Here is a 25,652-nt window from a genome sequence, read left to right as displayed (position 1 = left end):
CTATATATATATATATATATATATATATATACATTTTATAATTGTGCTTGAATTGTTTATTTTTTACTTTATTGTAAGTATTTTTTACTTTATTTTTAGGGTTTAAGTCATCATTATATCTACACAACATATCCTCACTAACCCATGAATATTATTATATAAAAGTACTAGAGCTACTTTATACAGTACATATAAATGCAGAAAGATTGTGTGTTTTAGAGGGACACAGCCACTTTAGATCCTTTCGACCTTCTCTCCTGTCCCATACCCGTCTTTTTCCTTCTCCTCCTCCTCCTTCTTGTAATAGGATGTCAGGGATCATGTTCTCCCTTCTTGCTGAGGAAGACAAAGACTGTGTATTTAGAAGTGACTGAGTACTTTTACAATTAGAGAATGCAGGCTTGAATCCAACATGAGAGCAGGCCTTATAGGGTACAGGCTGGCTCACCGCGTTAAGCCCAGAGCCTGCCGTCTCGCTGGCTGTCGGATTGGAGCGATACGCAGGTCCATATCTCACCCCGTGCCCTGGCTTTGAGCTCTCTGCCCTGGGCCAAGAGGTCTATCCTTCCTTGCCCATGACTACTGACGGCCGTCCGATAGAGGACGTCAGTTTAGAGCATGTCATTCTGGATAGATTGCCGTACTGCATGAGTGTGTCTGCAGAAGTATAAAAGCATGGTTGGGAGCAGGGCTGTTTCGTGTCTGCCGTTGATCCGCTCATGCTGTTCTTTGAAACGGCTGATAAATGCGGATCTTCAGTCACATTCTAATTACAGCAGCTTAAGTGCTTTAACCACTGTTATCGCAAACTGTTCTATTCTCTGAACCCTGTCAAAATACACACATACACACACACGCGTATGTGCATGCCAGAGCGTTTGTTTGTGCGTTTACGCATCACGTTTGTGTGTGCATGACTGTTCGTTTACACAGGCCGTGGGTACCAGAGTGCCTGTGCGTTCTTGCGGGCGAGGGACTTATCTCCACATGTGTGCAAGCAGAAGTAGGATGTGATGGCACTTGATGTTCTGTCGAACACATTTTTCACAGTGCATAATTTAAAAGTTTCCTCCTGTTTGCATCTCCCGCCGTTTCTGTCGACTCCCCTCCCTCTCTCGCTCCTTCCATCAGAGGGTTGTACCTCAGTGACAGCCCCCCGCACCCTCGGACTGCCTGCGGTCTGCCTATTAGCGGCAGTGACGACATCCGATTCGGCCATAACGCTTCATTTGCGATATGGATTTAACGTGTGACACAGAGAGGTGTCGATGGACTAATGTCTCATCCTTTCTTCTTACTCTCTTTCTGTCTTGGTCTCTGGAGTGTAACTGGTTTCTGTCCCGGGTAGCGTCGCTAGCTCCGAGTGCAGAGCGAGGCGAAGGCAGACAGTGCGCAGTGGTTGGCGATGCCTGTGAGAGTTAGGATGTGTTTGTGTGTGGTTTGGGTGAATCAGGAGAGGTGTGTTTCCAGAGTGGAGGTGATTCTTAATGGGGTGTGGAGTGTGTGTTTATCAGCTCCCTGATCGCTGTTTATTGCCCAGTCGTGTGGAACTAATTTACTAATTGAGTTTGAGGCTGGGAAAGATGTGGCAGGAGGGTTTGCGAAGGAGACATGAAAACATGTCATACCCCCACGTGCGTGTTTGTGTATGGAAGGTAGAGAGGGAATGATCGATTATGTTCACATGTCAAGATTGTGTACATATTGGCGTGATGGAGTAATTTCCTGACATGTGATGTAACAAATTCACAGGCAGTCAGGATCAGTGTTGCCAACTAATTTTCAGGGGAAGCTGCCAAAGGAAGGTTGATTTGTTGCTAAAAGTTGCTAAATGGCGTTGTGACATCACTGCGTGATGTCATTATATAATCACGACGCAAAATGGTCACTGCATCAAATCTTAGCAAAAAATATATTGTATGTTAATTTAGATTTGTTTGCAAAATTAAATTCAATTAAAATGTAAATAACTATTTTTAAATACATTGAATTTTTGAAGTCGTACACATTTTTGATTACAATTTAAGTTTATTTATTGGCTAGTAAACAAGTAAAACTACACATTCTTAACATTTGTATTTTTAAGCAGTGTAATAGTAATTAGTGTGCTACACTCTAAGAAAAGTCAATCTACTATGTTAATATGAAGGAATTTTCTGTATAGATGTTTTCCACAGGATTTTTACCTGCATTTTTAATTATGCATTGTATTTTGTGTTTTCGGATAATGTCCTGGAGTACAATGAGATTTCACTGTGGGCGGAGCTACTCTGTGGTCTGTTACTTCACCTTTGGGTTTTGTGTGTATGGACAGATAAAGGGTTCAGTTCACCTGAAAATGAAACTTCTGTCATCATTTACTCACACGCATGTCATTCCAAACCTGCATGACTTACTTTCTTCTGTGGAGCACAAAAAGTATGTATATATTTTTTAATGTCTGTACATTTGTCCATACAATAAAAGTCAGTGTGGTCCAGTGTTGTTTTGGACTCCATTGTTTTCCATTATACAGACAAATTATTCATCAAAATAACTTGTTTTGTGTTCCACAAAATAATAAAAGTCATACAGGCTTTGAAACCACATAATGGTGAGTAAATGAGGACATAATTTTCCTTTTTTGATGAACTGTCCCTTTAACATGATTGGTATGAAACCAAACTGCCTGCATGATGTTTCCAACACTGCCATTTTCAGTTAGGGGGGCACAACAGGTGAAATGTGTTGGCTCGCTCTCGTTCTTTCTTTCCTCCTTTTCTTCCCCAGACTTTCCCTCTGTCTCTCTCGTGCTCTTGACCTTGTTGGTGGGAGATTTGACCTGGAATGTTAATAGGGGAGTGAGGCTGGAGTCTTCTGCAGATCTCTGGCTCTCTTCACTCGCTGGATAAGACAGGAAGAGAACATCCAAGAGGAAAGAGTGTAACCTCATTCTACTGTATCTCTGTCAGTGTAGTGTGCATAAATGGCATGACAAAAATGAATTTGTGCTTTTAATAAAATAGAGGAAAGGAGTGTAATTTAAAGTACAGCGTGTAGTGCAAATGGAATGAACGGGTGATTCATTTGAATTAAAAATGAATAAATTAAAATACATTTTAGAATTGGATAAAGCAAAATCAAATTGAATTTAGTCTACACTTATTTTTTGTTAAATTAATTAAAAATAATTTAGTGCAGACTAAATTAAATTCATATATTCAATAATTTAAGAAAATAGCATTTATTAAATTAGACAAATTAAGATGAATGAAGATGAAATAAACTTAATATGGCAATAATCATAATATTTATGAACGTACATGTAGCAAGGTCTCTCTTTGGCAAAGTTTATAATTATGGCTTTGAATGCATCTTTCTGTACTAGATAGTTGTGCAAGAGAGGAAGTTCTTGTTTTTCATCTCCTCTGGTGTGGTTGGCTCACCCTGCATTGACTGACAGCGTGAATCTAGAGTGAAGGAGAGGGAGTAAGAGAGAGGAGAAGATAAGAGAGGAAGGCTCAGTTGTGTAAGGGTTACAGAGAATGGGGGAGCGTGGGTTTTTTAGACAGGCAGACATTTTTGGGCTAGCTTACAGCAGCTGTGGAGCCCCGCTGGTAGATTAAAAGAGGCTCCCGTCCGCAGAGTGAAGTACAGCAGAACCCCCAGCGGGTGCAGGCGGGGAGGGGCCCACGCAGCTGTCACCCTCCACATACTTTCTCACCCAACTCCAGGAGCTATGACCCAGCAGCCCCACCGTTCACCCACACACCCCACCATCACAGCGGCACGGACATTAATGGAGAGGAGCTGCAGGCTAGAGAGATGGTCTATCAGCAAATGTTTACTGAGGTTGTGTGTCTAAGTCGTCAAAGATCAGAAGAATTTGAGATGGTAACCCTCATGCTGCGAAACACTCACAAGATCCATCCTAACCACTACCTAAGGGTTAGTTCACATACAGTACCAAATCCATGATTTCATGATAATGCTATGCTACCAAATGTTTGTGGTCAGTAAGATTGTTTTTGTTTTTGGAAGAAATTGATACTTTTATTCAGTAAGGATGCATTTAACTGATCAGAAGTGAAAGTAAAGGCATTTTAATGTTACAAAATATTTCTCTTTCAACTGAAAACTTTTCTTTTTATCAAAGAATCAACAACAACAAAAAGTATATTTAAGTATTATGCAGCACAACCATTTTCAACATTATGAAATATTTCCTGAACACCAAATCAGGATATTAAAATGATTTCTGAAGGATAATGTGTCAATGAAAATTCAGGAATAAATTACATTTTTATATTAATATAAAATTTAAAATACTTTATGATATTGCTGACTTTACTGTATTTATGATGAAATAACTGCAGTCTTTAAGTCTAAACTTTTACATATTATAACTGAAATTTATTTATAAGAAAATGTAATTTAATTATAATAATTTCCTGTAAAAATGTTATATTGTTGTAATAACATGCAATAATGCTTATTTTTTCTTATATATAGATATATATAAGTAATACAAATATCATCTCATTTGATTATTTCCCTTTTTAACTGAAAATGGATTGAATTCACATCTCAAACCAGGGGATACAATTATTCATAACAAATACTGTGTATAATACAGTAAACACTATCACACTATGCAGTCCTACCCTGTGTAATCAGCATAAGGGTTACCATCTAGACATTTTCAAAGAGAAGATGATCAGAGAATTACAGCAGCAGGAGTGACGTCAGTGTTTGTTTCATGATAGCAGTAGTTCAATATTTTGAATTCAAATGCTACACTGTTAACATAAGCTGATAAGCAGGCTTTTTTCCCCTCTGTCGAGTGGAAGGGAGTCTGCACAGCTGCAGCCAGGTCTGAAACTCTCAGTCTGTCACACACACACATATAGTGAGGATTACAGAAGGGAAAAAGAACGATTTGACACTCCTCTCAATGTTCTGACATATTTAGTTGGTTTGCCGGAGTTTCGGATTCTCACAAACACACACACACACAGTCACAGGAGGCTTCGGGTTTGCTGAGAAGGCTGAAGTCAGTGGGTCTCTGTGGTAAAGCCGACTGGGGAGGCTTTGTCACGCAGACGCCCTCACCAACAAGCACTGAACAATGACAGTTGTTCAGAAAACACAACAAAACACACTCACTCCCTCGCACAAACATATCCTCGCTCCCCTTAGTCCAGTCCACACTGCATTTCAACACAGACAGCTCAGCCCACCCTAGGGATATGGGTTCCTTTGTTTTAGATTTGTGGGTGTTTTTATGTCGGCATGTCTTTTTTATAGGTCTGTGCTGGTGTCGTTGTGTTTATGTAACTCTTTCGCATCTTTCATCAATATAAAAGTCAATGGTATGTGTGCATTTGTGCATTTTTGCTCGATTTCGAAGGGGCAAAACGGGGCTTTCAGCAGGTCCTGTGTGAGATGGGGTCAGGAGTGTCAAGACTGGCTGAGCCGGGTTGGCTGGGTCGACGCTGTGCCCCCCTCCCCCCAAAGGCTCCCAGCGCACTGCCTGCTGGGAAGGCAAGGCCAATCAAACGCCTGACAACATGGACTGTACACAAGCCGTTCTTTTGATTTGTGGAGAAAGACTCGATCCAGCTGGGCTGTGGAGCTCCTGAGGTGGAAGGGGGATGATGGGGCAGGGAAAAAAAGGGTTAGTCGGGAGAAGAAGTGTTTGCTAAAGGCAGGTGTTTGGCTTTGATGGATGGCATGGGCTGCAGGTGCTCCCTGCACCTGTGTTGGATCTCAGGTCTTGTTTCTGCGGACTTGAGGTACTTCTGTTTCCCATCCAGCCTTGAGTGGTGTGCTCACTTACTAAAAGGCCCCGCAGAGTTTAACATTTGTAGTGAGGTGCGGCATAATTAGATGGAACCAGACTAGGAATATGTTCTTACTAATGGAAACAGACCCAGACAGGAACGCTCTCAAGCCCAGTCAAGGATGGGGGACTTCTGCTCCTCTCTGATAACCATTAATGATTCTCTCCACTTCTGGACCACTGTTTTCCTGCTATAATATCATCTATCTCTGTCTCTCTTACAACCATGGGAGTGTAAATCCCGCTCCTTGGAGCCACGAGGAGCAGAGTGTGGTGGCTCAGATCTGACATCCAGCCACTGGTTCCCATTTTTCCAGCTTTCCCTCCTCCTCCTCCTCGTCTTGGCCTGCTCCTTTCTTTCAGATGGACGTGAGGAAAGGAGGGGCTGACTTGGAGGATTCATTTCTCCTGGCTCCTTCTCTCCCCTGCTTCTCCATTCATTTTCAGCCCGGGTCGTCTGCAGGGTCCTGACTTGTGCTGCAAATGAGCATTGTCTTTTACTGATAGGCCTCTGACATGCTCCTGGGTCGCTCTCATGGTCCCTTTCTCTCTTTCCCTTTTACTCCTCGTCGCTCTTTTTCTTCTTACTCCATTTCTGTCTTTTTCCTTCTTCATCTCTCTTTCGTTCTCTGCAAAGTGACAAACGTGAAGCCAGTAAGATAAAAGTAACATTTTTTAATGTTTGGCGCACCTACAGTAGTGTGATGGGACCAAAATGAAAGTAGTAACCAACAGTATGTCACAAGTGGTATGTTGTTACTTTAAAAGATTTTATCATTGTCACATTAACGCGTAGCACCTGGTTTGGACATAGTGTTACAGTCTTTCCATCTGCATACGTCCCTATTACATTGCACATTGTATTGCATAATACATTGCATAAAAAACTGGTGTAGGGTTTACTTTAAAACAATTTTCACGCAGAAACTGCTTGTAGATTTCCTTAATGTTTAAAAAGAACACAACAACTCATTGCGTGTGTACACATTGTCTGTAAGTGGTTTTACATTGCCTCACTTAGAGAGAAACTTTTGACGTTTGAGCTCGCATACGTGATTGCATATGTATGCATGTGGTGTGCAAGCATGTGCGGGTTGAGAAAGGCTCATCAGCATGCAGTGGGAGGTGTGTTGTGTATCAGGGACTGGGGGGGGATTAGAGAGACTTTACTGTCACCAACCCCAGGAGAGAGAGCTGAGAGCACACACTGACACCAGCATCCAGGAGCCAGATTAGAGCTTCGCATCTCACACACACACACACACACACACACACATGTATTAATACAAAGAATTTAGCCTCGGCCCTCACACTTTAACACAAGACAGACAACACCCAGTGGTATGTGAATGCCACAACATGTGATCTTTATAGTCAGGTAGATTTCGGTTTCATAAATGATCAAACACGTGTGTATTTAGCAATTTAAATAGGGGCATACCACAGACTATGTATTTGTCGTTACTGATTAATAATATAGTAGTATTTTAAATATGAATTTTTTTATATTTCGCTCACTTTATATATAAATATGAAATGCTGAAATTATAATTTCTGGATCATTTTTCCAAATGAGGACATCCCCAAAGGGATCTTATGTTTTTATATATATATATATATATATATATATATATATATATATATATATATATATTTGTATTATATCTGTATATATTTAACAAATTATTTACTTAATTTATGGATCATTTTTTTCCAAATGAGTATGTCCCTAAAGGATGTTTTGTCATATTTAGTTCACTTTAAAAGAGAATTTTATCCTCAAACTACTTCGAAGTACATACACACACATACTCCCTTAAGCTGTAATATTTGAACTTTCTTAAACACATACTCATAAATTAATTCAAAAGCACAAATAGATGAACATTCCTTCTCAGACTCAAAACAATGTGAACAGACCCCCAGATTGCTGCTAGTCCCCTGCAAACAGAAAAGGATAAACAGGCATAAAAACCTAAACCCCGCTCCAACACACACACACATGCGTTCACACACATATGCGGCAATGATCATTTGTCTCTGCACCCCCCAACCTGAGCCAGGTCCCAGATGCCCCAGTGATTGGCCCAGCTCTGCACAGCAGACTGTGGTATTAGCAGGGAGGGGGGAAGAGGTGCCAAGGGAGAAAAAGAGGGAGAGAGAAGAGGAAGAGAAGGAGAAAGACAGAGTGGGGGAGGATGGACAGAGGAGAGGAAAGAATGCACCCTTCACTGTAGGGAGCACCAGCCTGCCCCACACCCCCAGAGGGTTCCCCTCTCTCTCTCCCTCTCTCTGTGGTGTTTGGACAGCTGTGAGTGGAGATCAGGTTACGGGTGGCGCTGGCACTTCCTCTGTGCTGGCAGGCGCACGTGTGTGTGTGTGTGTGACTGTGTGCCGAACGTCTGGATGCCATTACCACCGTTTCACTGCTGGAAGCTCAGCTATGCCACTCTTGACTCAGTGCATATAGTGCCCTGCTATGTAGTATGCAAAATGCACATCAAATGAATCAGAACCCGCAGTTTTTATGAATAAGTATGCTGACAATATCTGAATCACGTTCTGCATTCCATAAGATGCTGATGTGTGCAGCAAGTGGACATTTTGTACCCCATGAAAGCTAAGTAGACGTCAGATTCGGAAAATGAAATGATTCTTTTCAGGTGAAGGTGTTATAGGTAACAAGCAAATGTACTTATAAAAGTTCTACAGTTATTTTAACGTGTTGTTAGCACTGTAAGTCATAGGCCAACATCCAGCATGGTGGATGTACTGCAAATAGGATGTCTGGGATATTACACGTCTCCATACCTACTTCATTGGTGATTGAAAAGTACATACTGTACTACAGTTCGTCTTTGTGCTCTGGCCTACTGGCCTTGAATGTCCATGGCAGTGTTGCTTTTTAGATAGCAAGGTATAAACATGTCAGCATTTTTACTAACTTGTCCAGCAACCATATGCAACAATTTTGCCCATGCAAAATGTACTTCAGTTGCATTATGAACAGCAAGCTAGATGCATTTGCATTGACATACTAGCAAAGTGTTGAGGGCCTTACAGTGCACTAAACTGGCACACTTAATAGCTTTCCTCTATAGTAACTCTATATATCAGGGTCTGAATATATTATATCCTTCTAGTCGTTGTGAGATAAAAGTGTTGCATCTTCTTGACATAGCAGATAATAAAAGTCGTCTGCTGTTTCTAAATTCCCCAAGTCCTTCTGCCTTGCTTCTTTCCCTAGACGCTGAGCCTCTCTCTACAAGACTTTATGACTTTTTGTATTTATGTTGTTCTTCATTTTCTGTGTATGTGTGTGTTTGTTTGTGTGTGTGTTGTCTCTCTGCCTGTGAGCCATACCTGCTAACGAGGTCCATATTCAGATGAGCTCTCCAGCCAGGCCAGCTCTGAGGCTAGACGCACTCTAGAGTCTCTCTCCTCTCTCGCTCTCTCTCTTGCTCTTCCCCTCCCCTCACTGGTTTATTAATTCATTCCCTCCTGTAATGGGCTGCAGCTGGGGAGAGGCAAATCGTTGCTCAAATGCTGATGGAACCTTCAGCTGCTGTCTAATCGCCCTGTTTGAGCGCCACACTCATAAAAGGGGGAAGTCAATGCGGGGAAGAATGTTTTAGTGTCATTTAGAGGTGACTACCACTGGAAATCGATCGTATTAAGGTGCAAGTGCGTGACTGACACCAGGCACGCCTTCAGAAGTAAGACGCTGAAGAAGTTAGTGATTTGTTATTGTCCTGTTAATATTTTCACTGACCCACCATAAAAATATATATTTCTTTTTCAACAGTTTTTAGTATCAAATTAATACATAAATGTATATTTATTTCATTTTATTTTATATAATCACATATATATTTATTATACATTGTATTTATATTGTTGTAAATATTTAAAAATATTTATATGTATATGTGTATATATATATATATATATATATATATATATATATATATATATATATATATATATATATATATATATATATATAGTATACTATATATAATTGCATTTTTGTCATTGTGAAATAATTTAATCCATATTTTTTATTTAATCTGAAAATATATTACATTTTTGTCATTGTTAATAAAACCTATTGATTAAATTATTGCACAATAATAAACAATACATATATAATGTACAGCATAAAAAATATATTTTTATATAATTAGTATCATCATTGTTACATACATACACACACACACACATACATATATATATATATATATATATATATATATATATATATATATATATATATATATTATACTATATATAATTGCATTTTTGTCATTGTGAAATAATTTAATCCATATTTTTTATTAACAATAATAAACATTATACATCTATAATGTACAGCATAAAAATTCAGAAAAAACAATGGCATTCCATTTTATCTAAATCACTTCCAAAGATATCACTAATCAGTCTCTCAATTATAACACATTTGGTGATGAATTAAAATTCTCTGCTTTAAATGACTAAATGAACATTTATTGACTAGAAGACAGTTTTTTTTATTTATGTAAAAAAAAAAGGACAGTATCTTAGTAAACGGGTTGTTGTGCAAACATTGCAAATTCATTAAAAAAAAGACAACGACGGCATACAGAGATTTGAGTTTCAAATATTTTTTTCTAAATCATTTAAAAATGATCATGATTAAATTTCTACATTTTCAACACACATTTATTGTCTTATTTAAAGATATGTCAGAATTCACAACAACCTTGTGACGGTGGAGCGTTTGTCTAAGGCAAAACATTGGTCTGACACGTGTGTTCACACGATAACCGCCAATGCAAAGGAGAATCTGCTCCTGTCCAATCAGAGGAGAGACAGTGTGGGATTTTATTCACAGAGCCGTAGGGAAGAGCACGCAGTATATGCGCCGAATGCTTATAAAACACTCTGAAACAGGCAAGCGGACTATCGTAAAAAACGACCTGACCCAGGCACCGGCAACAGTTGCTAAACTCAGCTCAACAGTCTCAACTCAGCTCATTATCCAACACAAACTGGCCAAAACAGACTTGGCGCACTCAGTATGCTCCACGCATGCACATACACAATAGAAACAGAAATGCATTTACCACGACAGACACAACAGTGTGAGGCGGGCGGACGGGCAGGCCCCCGGGAAGCAGCAGTGTTGCTGTTTGATGTTGGGAGCTGATTAATGAGATGTGAGGAGTGAGTGTTTGACGGCTACTCTCTGGGCGCCTGTTTGAGGGGCCCACTGCGTTCATGTGTGTATCTGTGTGTGTGTATATGTGTGTGTGAGAGAGAGGAAAGAGAGGGAGAGAGATAGAGTAAGGGGGTGGTAGACCCCTGCTGGTTACCCTTGAACACTCTGCGGAGGTGTCGAGGCGGCCCTAGCTCCAGCCGCTCATGAGGGTGCTGTCGCAATTAAACAAGCACAGCAGAGCTGCCGTCGGAGAGAGAGGCCTCTCTTCACTACACGCCACCTCGCCAGAGAGAGAGAGGTGAGGAGCGGGTGAGGATGAGACAGGAAATCGTGAGACATGAGAGGTAAATGATAAGAATGCGCAAAGGAAGGAGAAATCGAAAACATGAGCAGGAAAAGTGACTTGAGAATCTGCTGACGGGCGCTTATAGGAGTGAATAGATGTGGATGAAAATGATAGGATAGAAATCAAAGGCAGCTGGCAAGGTCTTAAAGGGATAGTTTACCCAAAAATGAAAAATCTGTCGTGTTGTTTCGACTGACTGACTTGTGTTGAAAACAAAAGGTGCATTTTTGAAGAATATTCTGTCCACTCTTTTTCGCGTAATGACTGTTAGACTTGATGAAAAATAACTTTAAAGTATCATAAAGTGGTCCGTAAGACTCGTATACTGTCTTCTTTAACCATATGATAGCTCTAAAGCCATTATTCGCTGATACTTTTGACATTCTCCAGAGGCCTGTCATATCTGATTCATGAACAGTTCATTCTTTTGAGTCAAATTCATTCTGAATAATTTTTTTATGAATCCGACTGATTTGAATTTCAAGTTCAGTATCACATGGATTCATAAAACTTGGTATTAAGTGTTACTAAAAGTTACACATTCTTATGGAGTTTTACCTCCTTTTTTCTGAAACAACATGAGTGCAGATAAATTTAACAGATTAACTTTAAAGGCACCATAACATAGCATATAATGATTTAAAATCAAGTATACTTTAGATCACAAACAATTAAACTATTTTTTAAAAACCTGGTGCACCTTAATAGTTGCATATTAATACATTCACATAATTTCCTATGATGCAAAACCATTAAAATAATCACAGATCTATATATTTAAACATTTAACTTTCCGTAATACATTTTAATAAAGGAGGGTTCATGCGTATTTTTTATTTTTTTTTAGCTGGAGATCAAAAAATAATTGCAGACCCCCTGCAATACCACCATGGCCCACCTAGGGGGCAGCAGACCCGCCGTTGAAGACCTTTGCTTTAGTTATGTAGACAAATATTTAATGACTACAACACTTATTTTTCAGACAGAAGCATGTGTTGAAAAAATGGCAAGTATCTAAGTAGAATCAATGTTATGCAAACATTGCATTATAAAAATTCATTGATGCCTCCCTATCTCGAAAACTACAGCATTTTTTAAGATTTCGAAAACAGCCAGAAAGCTACAAATTTGAATAGCAGCGCAGAGGTCAGCAGGAGGTTGGCGAGACGAGTGAGATGTGGGTGCGTGGAGAGTTTACTCTTTCTTTACCGAGTTCTTAGCCCTCTGACGTATCACCGGTCGGACTCGCGCTGGAAGCGGCTCTTTAATTAGCTTCTGATGAGGACCTTGAGGAAAAGAGGCAGGTGATTGGACTTCTTATCCAAATAATTACCTCAATTAAGTCATTAAGACCCTGGGCATAGCCAAGCCCAGAACTGCCTCCCCTGTGCCACAGCATGCATTCATCCCTGATCTCACTCTTCAACTGCTGCGGTGTGTGTGCGCTTGTGTTTTTGTCTCAACTGATTGTGTTTCTTTAGGCTAGTGAACATTCGTGACCGTCGTGCCTTTTTCTTTTGTCGTCTTATAATGGCAATGATTCTATCGCACGCACAAAGTCTGTCTCTCATACTTTTACACACGCGCTCGCTCACAGAGGTAGGTTAATTACCCATAGCATCTGGATGGCCGTATGTGTGTGAGCCCTCGGCGCCAGTGTGGGTCTCAGTGGCTCTGAAAGTGCCCCGGTGCATCATGGGGGATTAAGCATGGGCAGCCGTGGGGGGTTTGAGGGAGACAGCCGTTTGTGAGACTTTCACACTCCTTTTCCCTCTTTAGTTATAGAATTAGCCCACGAATAAGCTGATTTTGTGCATTTGATTTGTAGGTGAAACTGGCCACCATACATGGACAGGACAATTCCCTGCTCCCTTTTGAATTTAGATGGAGAAAAAGAGTGAGAATAGATAGTCTGAAGCAGGGGGGCTATGCTGCCCCTTTCCCTTTGTTTTGCTGCTGTATGTGTCCAGGTGTGTTTTCGCCTACAGTGCTCGGCGGCCCACATCTGGATCAGGCCAGTGGCTGTACACCCAGATGTGCTCCGGTTCTAGGCTCACCCTCCCTCGCCTTTGTTTTTTTATGCTTTTGTTAGAGCAGAGAGTAGAGAAGGGGGCATCAGCTGCCTGTCAGGTGTTTGCATAGATGTAAACAGATGTTATTTTGATGAGTGTGAGAGAGAGGGAGGGTAGATGGCAAAACAACAATAACGCTTGTATCAGGAGTTCAAACCCGAGACATAACGATTGAGGAGCCATCGCTGGAGTGAGGAAACGCGGCATACGGATGAGGTGCACACGCACTTGGCCCTGCCTCGCCTGCTCCATCTGGCCTGTGTGTGCGTGAGCATCTGTGCGTGTGTGTGTGCGCTGTTTGCATGTGTGTGTATCTTGCATGTGTTCAACAAATTTGTCGTGCACCTCCAATGAAATTAGACCGACCGCTGATCCTCAGCTTAACTCTTGGTGTCGTTCTGAGGTTGCAAGTTTCGTTACTGTATCTAAAGGGAAAAGACCATATGATTTTATTTTAAACCTCTTTTTTTTCTATTCTTTTTTTTTTACATTCATTACATTTTTTACATTTCAAGTTGTATAATGTTAACATTAGTTTATGTATTATGAACAAATATGAATAAAGTAATTGTAAAAAATGTTACAAAGACACCTAGATTTTAACAAAAAAAACCAACTAGATCTGATTCTCTTTCATTAAGATAACTTCATAAATGCGTTATTTTTGTTAAAACATGTTTTCAGACTCGCACCAAAGATGGATCCAGATCTGTCTGCCAAGGTCCAGGACCTTAAAAAGTAGAAAAGAATGAAGATGGTAAACACAGTGTGAAAACTGGGAAGGAAAAGTGAAAGAAATGGGGGGAAAAGTGGAGTATGCACCCCCTCCTGTGCTGTCCTTCTCATTTCACTCCCGTGAGTGTGGATGTGACATGTTGAATTAGGGCCCTTGGGCTGCTGGGAGCTTTGATTTGACTGAGGACTCTTTAGGTGGGGCAGATGAGTTCTCCCAGGGGGACAAACACCCCCCTCCCTCCACTTAGTGGGGGAATGAACGATGGTTTAAGAAGAAAAACAAAATAAAGTTAGGATGAAAAAGCATCCTCTAAACAGAAGCACTGACATACTTCCTTTGTTCTGGATGTGTGCGCATTAATATTGATTTTTATTCGACTGGGGTCTTTGAACATCCAGTTTGGTGTCACCCCTCAGGGGAACATGCCCTATGCTCACCCGATTAATGCTTTGTCATCTGTAATAACTCAAATCTTTGACACCCTGATATTAATATTAGTATTTGGTGTTTCTTTGTGGTTGCTTGTGTTTTTTTATGGTTGTTTCTGCTCACCTTCAAACAGTCTGTTTGGGACAGAAAGAAAGCGCAAGGGAGTTGCATGGACTGGGATATAAGGAGTCAGAAAGAAAGGGAAAAGTGACAAAATAACTATTTGGACGGGAATAGTTTTCCCTGAGGAGATCAGGTAAATTCGTGTTTTATTTTTAATCCTGATTTGAACATGTCTGTGGAAAATTAGACAACCTCTGTAAGAATTATAGAGCAAATTTATTACTTATTTTCGACAAACTCAGGGGACTGCGATCTATTCCCCTTTGGAAACAAATGTCTGGTGTATATTAATTTTCATAACACTTCTCCTGGTTTATTTTGACCTTTGCCGTTTGCAGTAACTAAAGCTAAATTTCTTGTTTCTCTGCCCGGTGCACCTTCATTATGAATGTAGATCTTTTTGCCAAAACCTTTCTGGGAACAGTTGGTGGTTCAAGTACTGCTGGCATCCCATCTTATTTAAAAAGAGAATTAAATCAATACAGAGGTCTGGACTGTTCAGAACGGCCACTTTAGTAGCAGCGTCAGGTATGATCCTCATCTTAATTAATTTCTTGCTATTTTTTTTATGCACACGTCCAGAGCATATGACCCCCCCGTAACCACCATAGCCGGAAAATATACACTGCCATCTTAGTAAGAACTACTAGGTCAGTTCATAGAAATCACAGATATCCTTTTTGTAAATAATTGTCATTCAAATTGCATTTGGAAAACAAATTAGATAAAGACTGAGGAAACATTTGGGATATTCTATATTAGAATCTTTAGTTGTTTTTCAGACAGTTCACTCACATTCTTACACTTTTTAAAGCTTGAGCGACTAGGATTCTCTCCAGCAGCAGGAAATTAGTTCTTTTGTTTTCTGTGTCTGTAAGTACGTCAGCGTCATCTGGGAGTCATTGTCCGAATTGGGAATGCCGTATCCAAGATGGCGGTTTTAAAAGCCCTGCTGCTCTCTGAATGCACAAACAAATCTCTAAATACATGCATATTTAATCCTGGACTTCGAATAATTAATACAGCATTATTTATTGATTTGTTTGTATATGAGTATGTGATACTAGCATCACAAAAGACATGGGTTTGGGTAACCATGGTAACTCACAGGTGCACTATGGCCTGGCCAGTCTCTGTGGGTGGGGTGGGGGGGGGGGAGCATGCTGGGAGATTTAGACTCAGAGGAGCTGGGCAAGGCATGCTGGGAGATGAAGGCTCAGAGGAAGTGGCATGCAGAGAAGATAGCATGCAGGCATAGAGCATGTTGCAGTCCTGAGGGAAGATGGGCCTTCTTTCAAACTGCTCAGTCATTCCCTATTCCCTAATCTGGAGAAAGAAACCTTTCCATTAAGTCACATCAAAGGCAGCAGTCATTTGAGACGCAAACACGGCTCCTGCACATGATTTGAGGAAGCGCAGTAATGAACGTTTTGTATGTATTGTTTTTTCAATGTTAAAATACTTTCTTCTATCCCAGTTTAACAAGTGGAGATATGTAGTAAACCATTTGTAGACTGACATTTCAGAGAATGTAAACAAAACTTTCAGAAAACTGTTTAAACAAAAAGTGGCGTTTTGCGCAGGACGAGAGTTTACGCTACGTCAGAGAATGCTGGGACTCCACTGATTTTAAAAGTAATTGTGTCATAGAGGAAGACCATAAGGGTTTGTGACAGCAAAGCTACAACATGTGACCAAAAGTTTAGAAAATTGCTACATTTGAGAATTTAGTGTCTTATTCTGAATTTAATTTGAGGTTTCAAACATGATGCACAATTGCTAATTAGACATAGAATATGAGGAACTACAACTAAAAATGGAAAAAAATATATAAATATTTAACAGCCAGAAATATTTTCTGGCTATTTTTGCATGTATGCGCGTTTTAATATATATTTTTCACTTGAAATCTTAAGAATAGTTTAAAAGCTTTAAAATTATGTAAGAACATTTAAATATTAATGGGAGGATGGGCAGGTAGACTGATTGATTGATTACCTACAGTTCAGTAAATTCTTCTTCCTGTCATTCCACTTCAATTTTCCAGTTCAATTTCATGCGATGTGAGGCAAATTCTAGTCAAATTCACAGACAATTCTTTAATTATAAATTAAATTCTGTGCATTTCATGAGTTCACTATGGTGTCAGGCAGCAGAGAGGGGGCGGCAGGAGTGTTTTGCAAAACCTGTTTAGAAACTCTTGTTTTGGCAATTCCACTGGTGCCGCTAGTGGCATAGAAACAACGGCGTTCACTTTTAATTAAAAAGTCTTGCAAAAAAGACTTGTTTTTGCACCCTTGTCGGTGAGTGGATCGAGTGGATGTGACTAATCTAATCCCTTAATTACATTTATCACACTCTTACCAGCTCTGATAACCTGGATTTCTGCACTTCTCCGTCACCGTCCTCCATTCTTCCCCTTTGTCGCTGCACTCGAGCGTTCCCCTCTCTCCCCCACAGATACTTGCAGATATGTAGGGAACCGCAGCTCTTCTCTTTTCAATGAACTCCCCTAACAGTCTCGGCTCTCTGATCATCGGTGCTGATGATGTGTCTCAGATCAGTTTGTAAACATCCACATAAAACAGCCACTGAAGATCTTTGATATGACAGTATTTACAGAGGAAGAGTCTATAGACGCACCAACTGAGAACAGCGAGAGGAAAGATTGTGATGGAAGGGAGAGGAGGGGGCGTCCATGGGAGTTTTTGGCAGAGGTTCATACACATGACCTACAAATGATGTAGTGTCTTCATTAAATGTGTGATTTGTGCATATGTGCAAGCGTTATTTAGTGAGATAATAAGTGTGTGTGTTAGTTTAATATGATATGTTCACGGTGCCTATGTTCCCTAGAGGCCCCAGCAGGATGGCAGTTTGTGTGTTTTGGCCCTGGGTGAGGGTCCAAAGGCAGGGCACAGTTGGACGCAGGGCAGGGGGCGGGGATGGTCCAGACGCAGCAAGGTCACTCCGACTGCTCACAATCATCCACATAGAGCCGGCTTACTGCCAGGACCCCTCTCTTTCTTTCTCCCTCTCTTCCTCTCTCCCTCTCTCCCTCTCTCTCTCTCTCTCTCTCTCTATTCCCTTCAATCTAACAGTCCCCCTTTTCTTAGTTCTTTCAAAATATCCACCATTTTATTTTCCATCGTTGTTTTTTTTTTTCATGTGAGCGCATTTATCCTTTCAATCTCTTTTCATTTGTATAACTCCCTCCCTCTCTATCCTCTCTTGCATTTCATCTTTCTCTCTCTCTGTCTCCCTCTTTCTCTGGAGGTACAGATGGACACATTTGCAGGTTAACTTGAACAGCTGGAGGTGCATTATTAGCATCCTGCTGCTTCCTCATATTTGCTCAGAATTTTTCCCCCTTCCTTAGTGAGGAGATAATTCACAACCAGCCAACCAAAGATGTAGACGTGTCCTAATACAGAAAAAAGGAATAGGAGCGAGATGAAAGCTAAAGGGACGTGGAAGGTAGGCATAGGCGACCTGTTTTGGAAGTATAGGACGTGGTTTGAATATCCGTGTGATAGAGGTATTCTTTTCTGATTATTTTTCTATACAGCTGATATGGTTTTGGGTTCAATGGGTTGAACGAGAGGGGAGAGGACAGAAATGAAGTCCCAGGAATCTGCCGTGTCCCAAAGGGCCAAACCGCCAATGAGCAATTGTGGTGGAATGGTTCATGGATATTGCTTTTGAGCTGCATTTGGGAGATGTTGCATGGATAAAAAGCCCCCGGCGCACCCAGGGGCGTGGATTAAATGCACACGTGCATATATTATATAAATATACACATGCATATGCGCACAAAGAGCAAAAACGCTTACTGTTTACAGAGTCATATTGTCCCTTTTAGAGGACTGTTGTGTATACTTTGCTGAATGTGACCATTGTGTGTTTGTAATAGTAAAGGCAGCTGCGTCCTCTGGCAGCCATTGTGTTCGAAAGCAACCCGTCATGTCTTCGGAAAGTCGTGTGGCAGATTGCAGCATTAGAGAGAGACAGACAGTGTGTGTGCAGCCGACTAACAGCTCAGCCAACTCCAAATCCACTGAACCAGGCCTCAAATTCAATAAGACCCCACAAAGACCAGGTCCGGCCAACAGTACTGGCCAGCACATACTCCGCTGACCACTCACCAGAGCTATAATTACCCTCTATACTGCAATTAGCAATCTGGGGCTGTGTGAGCGCAGGCGCGCTCACGTGTGTGTCCACTTCCAATAAAAGTTTGCAGTTGGCAAAGGAGTTACGGCTCACTTTGACCTTGAAATATAGATTTGTGTCTTCTACATGTTGCTTCGTCTCTCTTGCTTTTAACAAGGCCCCGGCCAAGTCACCTGGCTGTTCTGAGGAGTTTATTATACAGGTAATAATTCTTCATTGAGCGTATTATTCATGCCTTTGCGTTACCATGGCGACTCATGCATTCGCATCACATACCTCTCTTTCCTTGTTTTTATAGTCTAGATTTACTATTATTTAATCACTGAAGCATATGGTCACAAGTGTTGGATTCAGTTGTAACACGGCTGTTTTGCATTCGCGCCATCGAGGAAGGTTCGAGGACACATGGATGATAGGAAAGAGATGGGTGAGGGAAAGAGGAGGAGGAGTACAGTGACTGTTGAGGTATATGGAGGCCATGGGAGTAAGTGCTTCTTATAAAGACTTTATCATGTGAAGGGTTTATTGGTATGCTGATTAGAACTATTCCCCCACCGGCACTTTCCAGCATTCAATTAACATTCAAAACACAAATAGCTGTGCATATATTACACGCTAACAATCAGGTCCTCAAGTGTGTATGACTGTGAGGTCGAGGGTGGTTTGTATGTACAAGAGGATGTGGGTGGGTTACTGTTTGCGTGTGTATGTATGCATGGGCACGCATATCATTTACCCTGGCAACAGAGTCACACACATTAATTTTTCGTTATTCCGTTAATTCACTTGCAGTGTTTAAGCCGTGAAAAAGCCTTGGTCAAAACCGCCTTGTTCCATTTTTCAGGCATCGCAAGGTCTGTATGCGGTAAACATGCATGTTTTATCCATGATTTGAGCTCTGTTTTGATTGCAGACTCTATCTGCAGCACAGTGTGCAGTCTTTTTATCTGTGTGTGCTTGAAATGAGAGAGCGCTGCCTCAGTGGGAGCACTGGGTGGCCATCAACACTGCAGCCAGACCAGCCTGCCTCGTAGGGGGTTAGACCCGCTGACACGTACTGATTGGTGGAGAAGACATTTCACTGCTGGTTATACCCTGTATAATTGTGTATGTGACAAATAAAAACTCTTGAATCTTGAATCTTAAATCTTGAAGAAATTAGGAGGTTGGCTCTTGTTAAGAACAGAGCGCTTTGATTGGAAGAGTATGTGGTTGATTTATTATAGGGGGCAATTCATTGGTTGAGATGAATGTGAGACTTGTGCAGCTGCTCCTGTAGTGCATTATGGGTAATGAAGTTGCTGGATGAGAGCACCCTGGTAGTAACAAGGCATAATCAGTCTTTGGAAAGCTTATTTGATTCTGTGCCGCTCAGAGACCTGAAGCAGCAGTCATAATGAAGAGTGTGATATTGACAAGACCTCCCAGTATCTATCTATCTATCTATCTATCTATCTATCTATCTATCTATCTATCTATCTATCTATCTATCTATCTATCTATCTATCTATCTATCTATCTAAAAACTTTGAAGCAATCATTTAACATTTCTTTAATAAACTTTGTGTTTCTAGTTCAAATTACAGTCATTTAATTTAAATTCATTTGAATTCTACATTCTGTTGGCTACCTTATATCAAAACCAGGAATTGAATTTGAATTTAAAAGGCATTCCCAATTCAGTTCATAATGGCACACAAAGCAACAATTTAAAGAGAATTTGGATTGGCAAGTTCATTAAAATATTGACACATTTATAGATATTTACCTAAATAAAGACAAATACATTTTAAAGACACAGACATTTGATAGTAACCTTCTCTCCTTCTTGAGTAGTGAAGTTTGTTACCTCTATAGAAATGCAAGAATGCATGTTAAGTTGATACAACTTGCAATGTGTTTGCCAAACATTCACCTACACATTTGCATACTTGTCAGTATGTTTTTTGATAGTCATATACACGGTACCAGGTTTAAATGTGAAGTTCAGCTTCGTCACTTTATAGAGGACTATGGGTCTCAATGGTTCGCTTAAGCTCTGAGTCAATAGCCACAGTTGGTAGAAATTTACCACACTCATCCGTGCACCAGCCTGAGTCAACAAGACAACCACACCAGCAGGGTAGACAGCGGTGAATAAGCAAGGACGCACCATGAGTTAAGCTGCACACAACGGCCATGGAGGAAGTAGACGAGCGAAGAGATGGCTTGCGCTTTGGATTGAGAGTTTGTTTGTTTGCTTGTTTGCATGAAGGTCGGTTTCTGCAGGGTAGAGGGATCCAGCGTCCTACTGTTATGTAATCTGATAGGAGATTCCAAGCTGGTCAACTCCATATGCCGTCCACGTTTGCCAAAAATATCTGGAGCCGGAGACTCCATCTCGTTTGGCAGCCAGATAAAGAGAGAGCGGGAGAGAGAGTGTTCCGGAAATATTTGCTGCAGATAATAGGAAACGTGTGAATCAGACCGACAGCCAGGAAAGAACACGGATGAGTTAGTCGTGTCCCCCCACTTTGCTCTCAGCATCGCCGTCGGGCCGTGTGTATGTTTTGTCGAGTCAACGAGGGCTGGGTTGAACTTTTCGGCATGAATGAAAGTTGTATAAAGGAGACTTTGTGGAGTGAGTCACTGTGTGCGTGTATGGTGTGAAAGTAGAGAGATGGCTCCTTGGATTGTTTCAGCAATGCAGCACTCACTGTTTGTGTGTAAGAAAGAAAGAAAGAAAAGAAAGAGTAGGAAGCAAGAGCTCCCGAGACCCCCCTAGCCCTGCAGTAGGAGTGTGTGCGTGTGTGTGTGTGTGCACTCGGTTTTGGCCCACATTGCCACCCCCACCAGCACGGGTCAAGCTGAGCACGCCGCCGCTTCTCCCTGCTCTCCCTCTCTGAGTTGCCATGGCAACACACCTTGAGCTCGCCCCCTAGAGAAGCCCGCTACCTCCACCCCCTTTCGCCCCAGCTCGCTCCCCTCCTTCCCCTCCTCTCCCACAGCTCTCCCGCTCTGCCTCTCTACCGCTCGGGCCATCAATCCGGGGGCCGGGGCCGCGGGCCTCAGGGCCAGGCGAGAGGTGCCGAACCACATGAGATATGCAGCTCCCATCTACACAGCTCATTTGTGTGCCAGTGCACGCTACAGGGGGTGATTGGTGTAGAGAGAGAGAGAGAGAGCAAGATGGAAGGAGGGAGGCATTCTCATATAGATGGGCCCGTCCCAGAGGAACGGCACAGGCCAGGGCGCCACCTGGCTCCCCCTGGTCAATTAGCTGGAAGCACATTGGCCAAGCTTTGCAGCAGCAGCCACTGCAGAGGCGCAGCGGCAAGGAGAGTCGGCCTGTTCAGTCAGTGGAATAACAACCTGGAATACCACACGAATACGTCCTTTCCACCTATCTGTTTGCGCGATCGCTGTTTTCTTGATTCGATCCTCTTGCCGTTTCTCTCTCACTCTCCCTCTCAGCCTCCCTCCCTCTATCGATGTCCTGGAAAGCCCTCATCAGTGATTCTGCGAAAGTGTGGCGGCTTCATGCCGTTTCTCAATTAAGATGCTGCATACCTTTAGAGGCGGCCAGTTTTCTTTTTTCTTCTTCTTGTTCTTTCCCTCTCAATTCCAGTTAAATATTCTCTCAGACACACATCCCTGCCTCTAGCTGCTCTTATATCTCTATTTTCCCTCCTGTTCCTCCCTCCCTTCCTGCTTTACTTAGCACAGGCTCTAATAAGTGATGTATATTGGGTGAAAATCTTTAGGAGAAAGGGTGGACGGCATTTAAATCTTTTAACCCCTCTCATAATCATATTTCAGATAAAGGTAAGAAATCGGTTGCTTTCAATCAAGCTTTTTACGTGGCGACATGCAAACGGCACTGTGTACATATACACACAACATGCCAAGCATCAATGCTTTCTGAGATGAAGGGAAGGAATTCTGAAATCTCTTCGGTTTGCCTTTCACGATGTGTCGCAGTGCTTGTAAAGTCCTTTTGTTCTTTTTTTAACCCCCAGTTAGTTTCAGTTATGAAAGAGCGTGTTGTTGTCATGCACTTCCTAGGCCCTCTGCTGCACTCTACACGTCTGTCTTCTCCTCTTTAGTGGTGTGATGGCTCCCCTAGCACACTGCAGTCCCCCTCTTTGAGACCTTTGTGTCAGCCTCACTGATCAAATGCTCTCCCTGACAGCACTAGTCTGGTTTGCAGTAACAAGCAACTGTAATCCCAACGTAGCCCCATCACTCTCTCATATAGAAACACACACACACACACACACACACACACACAATGAAGTGGAGAGCTTAGTGTTTCTGCGCAGACTGGAAAATAGATGATGGAGCATGTTCCGTACTTACTGATCAACTGCAGTTCTCTCAGAGAGAGGCTTACTTTTAGTGCACACACACACGCATGCGGAAACACACACGCTCACAGGCCCCTTGGCTACCATTACTTTGTGTCGGACAGCCCAATTATCCCTTTGCTTTTTGCTTTCTTTAGCAGAATTCTCTTCCTCTAACTCTCTTTCTCTCATTTTTCCCAATTTTTCACTTTGGTCTTGCTTCCCTCTCATTTCTGTCCGTGTGCATATCGTTTCATCCGTCCGTCCGTATCCGTGGAACGGATGTAGTCTGTTTTTTTTTGACAGTGTAGATCCTCCCTCAGAAGGGCATTTGATATACTAAACCTGGTTATAACCGCTGTCTGTCACCGCTTCCTCTCTCGCAGAAAAAAAATCCTCTTCCTTTACCCGTCCTTGTGTCATTATTCCAAATTTTTGGTTTTGGGCTTGCTTTTCTCTGTGTGCGGTTCATTCAGTTCATCTACATCCACAAAGATGCATTTACTTCAGCACTTTGAATATAGCTGTATTTTGTACACTGGTAAAAAAATATATCACTTGTTTTAATACTTAAAATGTGCATAAACAAAATGCACTTACATTCAAAATATATTCTCTCAATATCTTATACAGTGGTGCTCCTCAAGTAAATGTCTTGTTTCAAGAGTTTTTACATATTTTAAGTGGAAAAGAAGTCAAAAACCACTCATTAAAATCTCATTAAGCTTTAGTGTCAAATGTCTTTTCCAGAAAAATCTCCACCAGTTTTGAGATCCAAGTAAATCTTATCTAAAATGTTTTTAGATATTTTAACTGAAAAACAAGTCAAAAATGTTTATAAAGAATATAATTTGTTTCAGTGCATTCACTTTGGTCTTGCTTCCCTCTTTTCTCTATCTGTGTGCATAGTATTTGGCTCATTCAGAGCCGTGCACTAGATCTTCTCTCATACAAAACATTCCCTTAACTACTGTATTTCAGATTTTCCTCCAAAAGCATTTGACACTAAACCTAGTCATAACCTCTGTCCGCTGCCGCTTTCATTCTCCCAGAAAAGAATAAATTTTTCAATTGTTTTTTCATCCCTATCCTTGCGCATAGTGTTCGTTCAGTCTGCATCCGCAAAATGGATCCTGTCTTGTATCTTGAGACGATCTGGTCTCATTCAAACCTCTGCCCCCCGAACTAGAGCAGATTTTCCTCCAAAAAGGCATTTGACATATTAAACTCAATCATAACCTCTGTTCGCCGCTGCTTTCATTCTCCCAGAAAGGAATCCTCCACCCCTCCCCAACGCAATGTCTTGGGGGAGGACAGACCAAAGCGGTGCCCTTGTCAATCCCCCCCCCCCCTCACTCTCGCTTCCCCCTCCGCCTCTCCTCCTGCTCCTTTCAAACGGGGATTAGAGCACCCTTGTGTGGGCCTTTGAGACGGAGCGGAGATTGGAATCAGCGGAGGTGGCTTTTGGAAGGGAGGGGTGGGAGGTGGAGGTCAGGGTGACAGTGGGGATATATGATTGAAGACTTTATTAACCCTCCGTGCACCCCGTAGCTCAGCAGCAGGACTCTTCGGGCCTGTCTGCATGGGCTGGCGGGGTGCTGGCCGCTTTGGGAAGACGGGGGTCTGTGTCGGCGTCTACCGTACCCCAGGGCTCAGTTAGGGGTTCGGGGGATCGGGGTGGGAGTTTGGCGGCGGGTGTCTGATGGAGTGCAGGCAGGCGGGCCAGACTCAGTCCTGTGTGGAGGGTGAGTGATAAGACGAGAGCAGAGGCGTCCAGCCAGGACTCGACGCCCACCTTTCATCTGTCCCACACCAGCAGGGGGCGGCACTGATGTCACTCAGGCAGGCTTAAAATAGAGCAGCGGGCAAAGGGAGGGCACAGAGCCTGCAGCACTGGGGGGGCAGCAGGCAATTACCGGCCGGGAAAGAGACGGCACTGGGCAGAGGAGGGGGAGGAGGGATGGGACGGGTGGTCATACTGTCCAGAGCTGAAGATTATAAGCCTGGGACCACAAATGATGTGCAAGGATGGGAGAAACCGAAAAATGACCCCGTTCGCTCGAGAGATCTCGAAAAGACTTTGACCGCTTGCTTACGAGACGCCCTCGCAGACAGTTAATGTGTAAAAATGTCGTGCCTTGTCTTTTGGCAGCGTGTGTCTGTCTCTCTGTCTCTCATTCTCTCTGTCTGACCCTGCTGGTGTGTGTAACCTGTTGTATCGTGCTCTTGTGTTGCAGAGGAAGGCATCAATCATGAGTGCAAGCTGTGTAACCAGATGTTTGACTCTCCGGCCAAGCTCCTGTGTCACCTGATCGAGCACAGCTTCGAGGGCATGGGAGGCACCTTCAAGTGTCCCGTCTGCTTTACAGGTGAGGGGTCCGGCCCAGGGGGTTGGTGGGGTTGAGGTCGAAGGGTCAGGGGCAG

General features: G+C 42.2%; 1 protein-coding gene across 2 annotated transcripts in view; it reads left to right on the top strand.

The window, feature by feature from the left end:
• Nucleotides 1-25,652, top strand: part of LOC306843246 (zinc finger protein 423-like) — a 158,141-nt gene that overhangs the window by 109,997 nt on the left and 22,492 nt on the right. For both annotated transcript variants that reach the window (XM_079374610.1, XM_079374609.1), the window contains one exon: nucleotides 25,466-25,597. In XM_079374610.1, coding sequence (XP_079230736.1) covers nucleotides 25,466-25,597 — 132 coding nt within the window. The remainder of the gene's footprint in view (nucleotides 1-25,465; nucleotides 25,598-25,652) is intronic.

This window comes from Barbus barbus (assembly GCF_936440315.1).
Source record: "Barbus barbus genome assembly, chromosome: 23".
NCBI lineage: Eukaryota > Metazoa > Chordata > Actinopteri > Cypriniformes > Cyprinidae > Barbus > Barbus barbus.
This window is presented reverse-complemented; position numbering and strand designations above follow the sequence as displayed.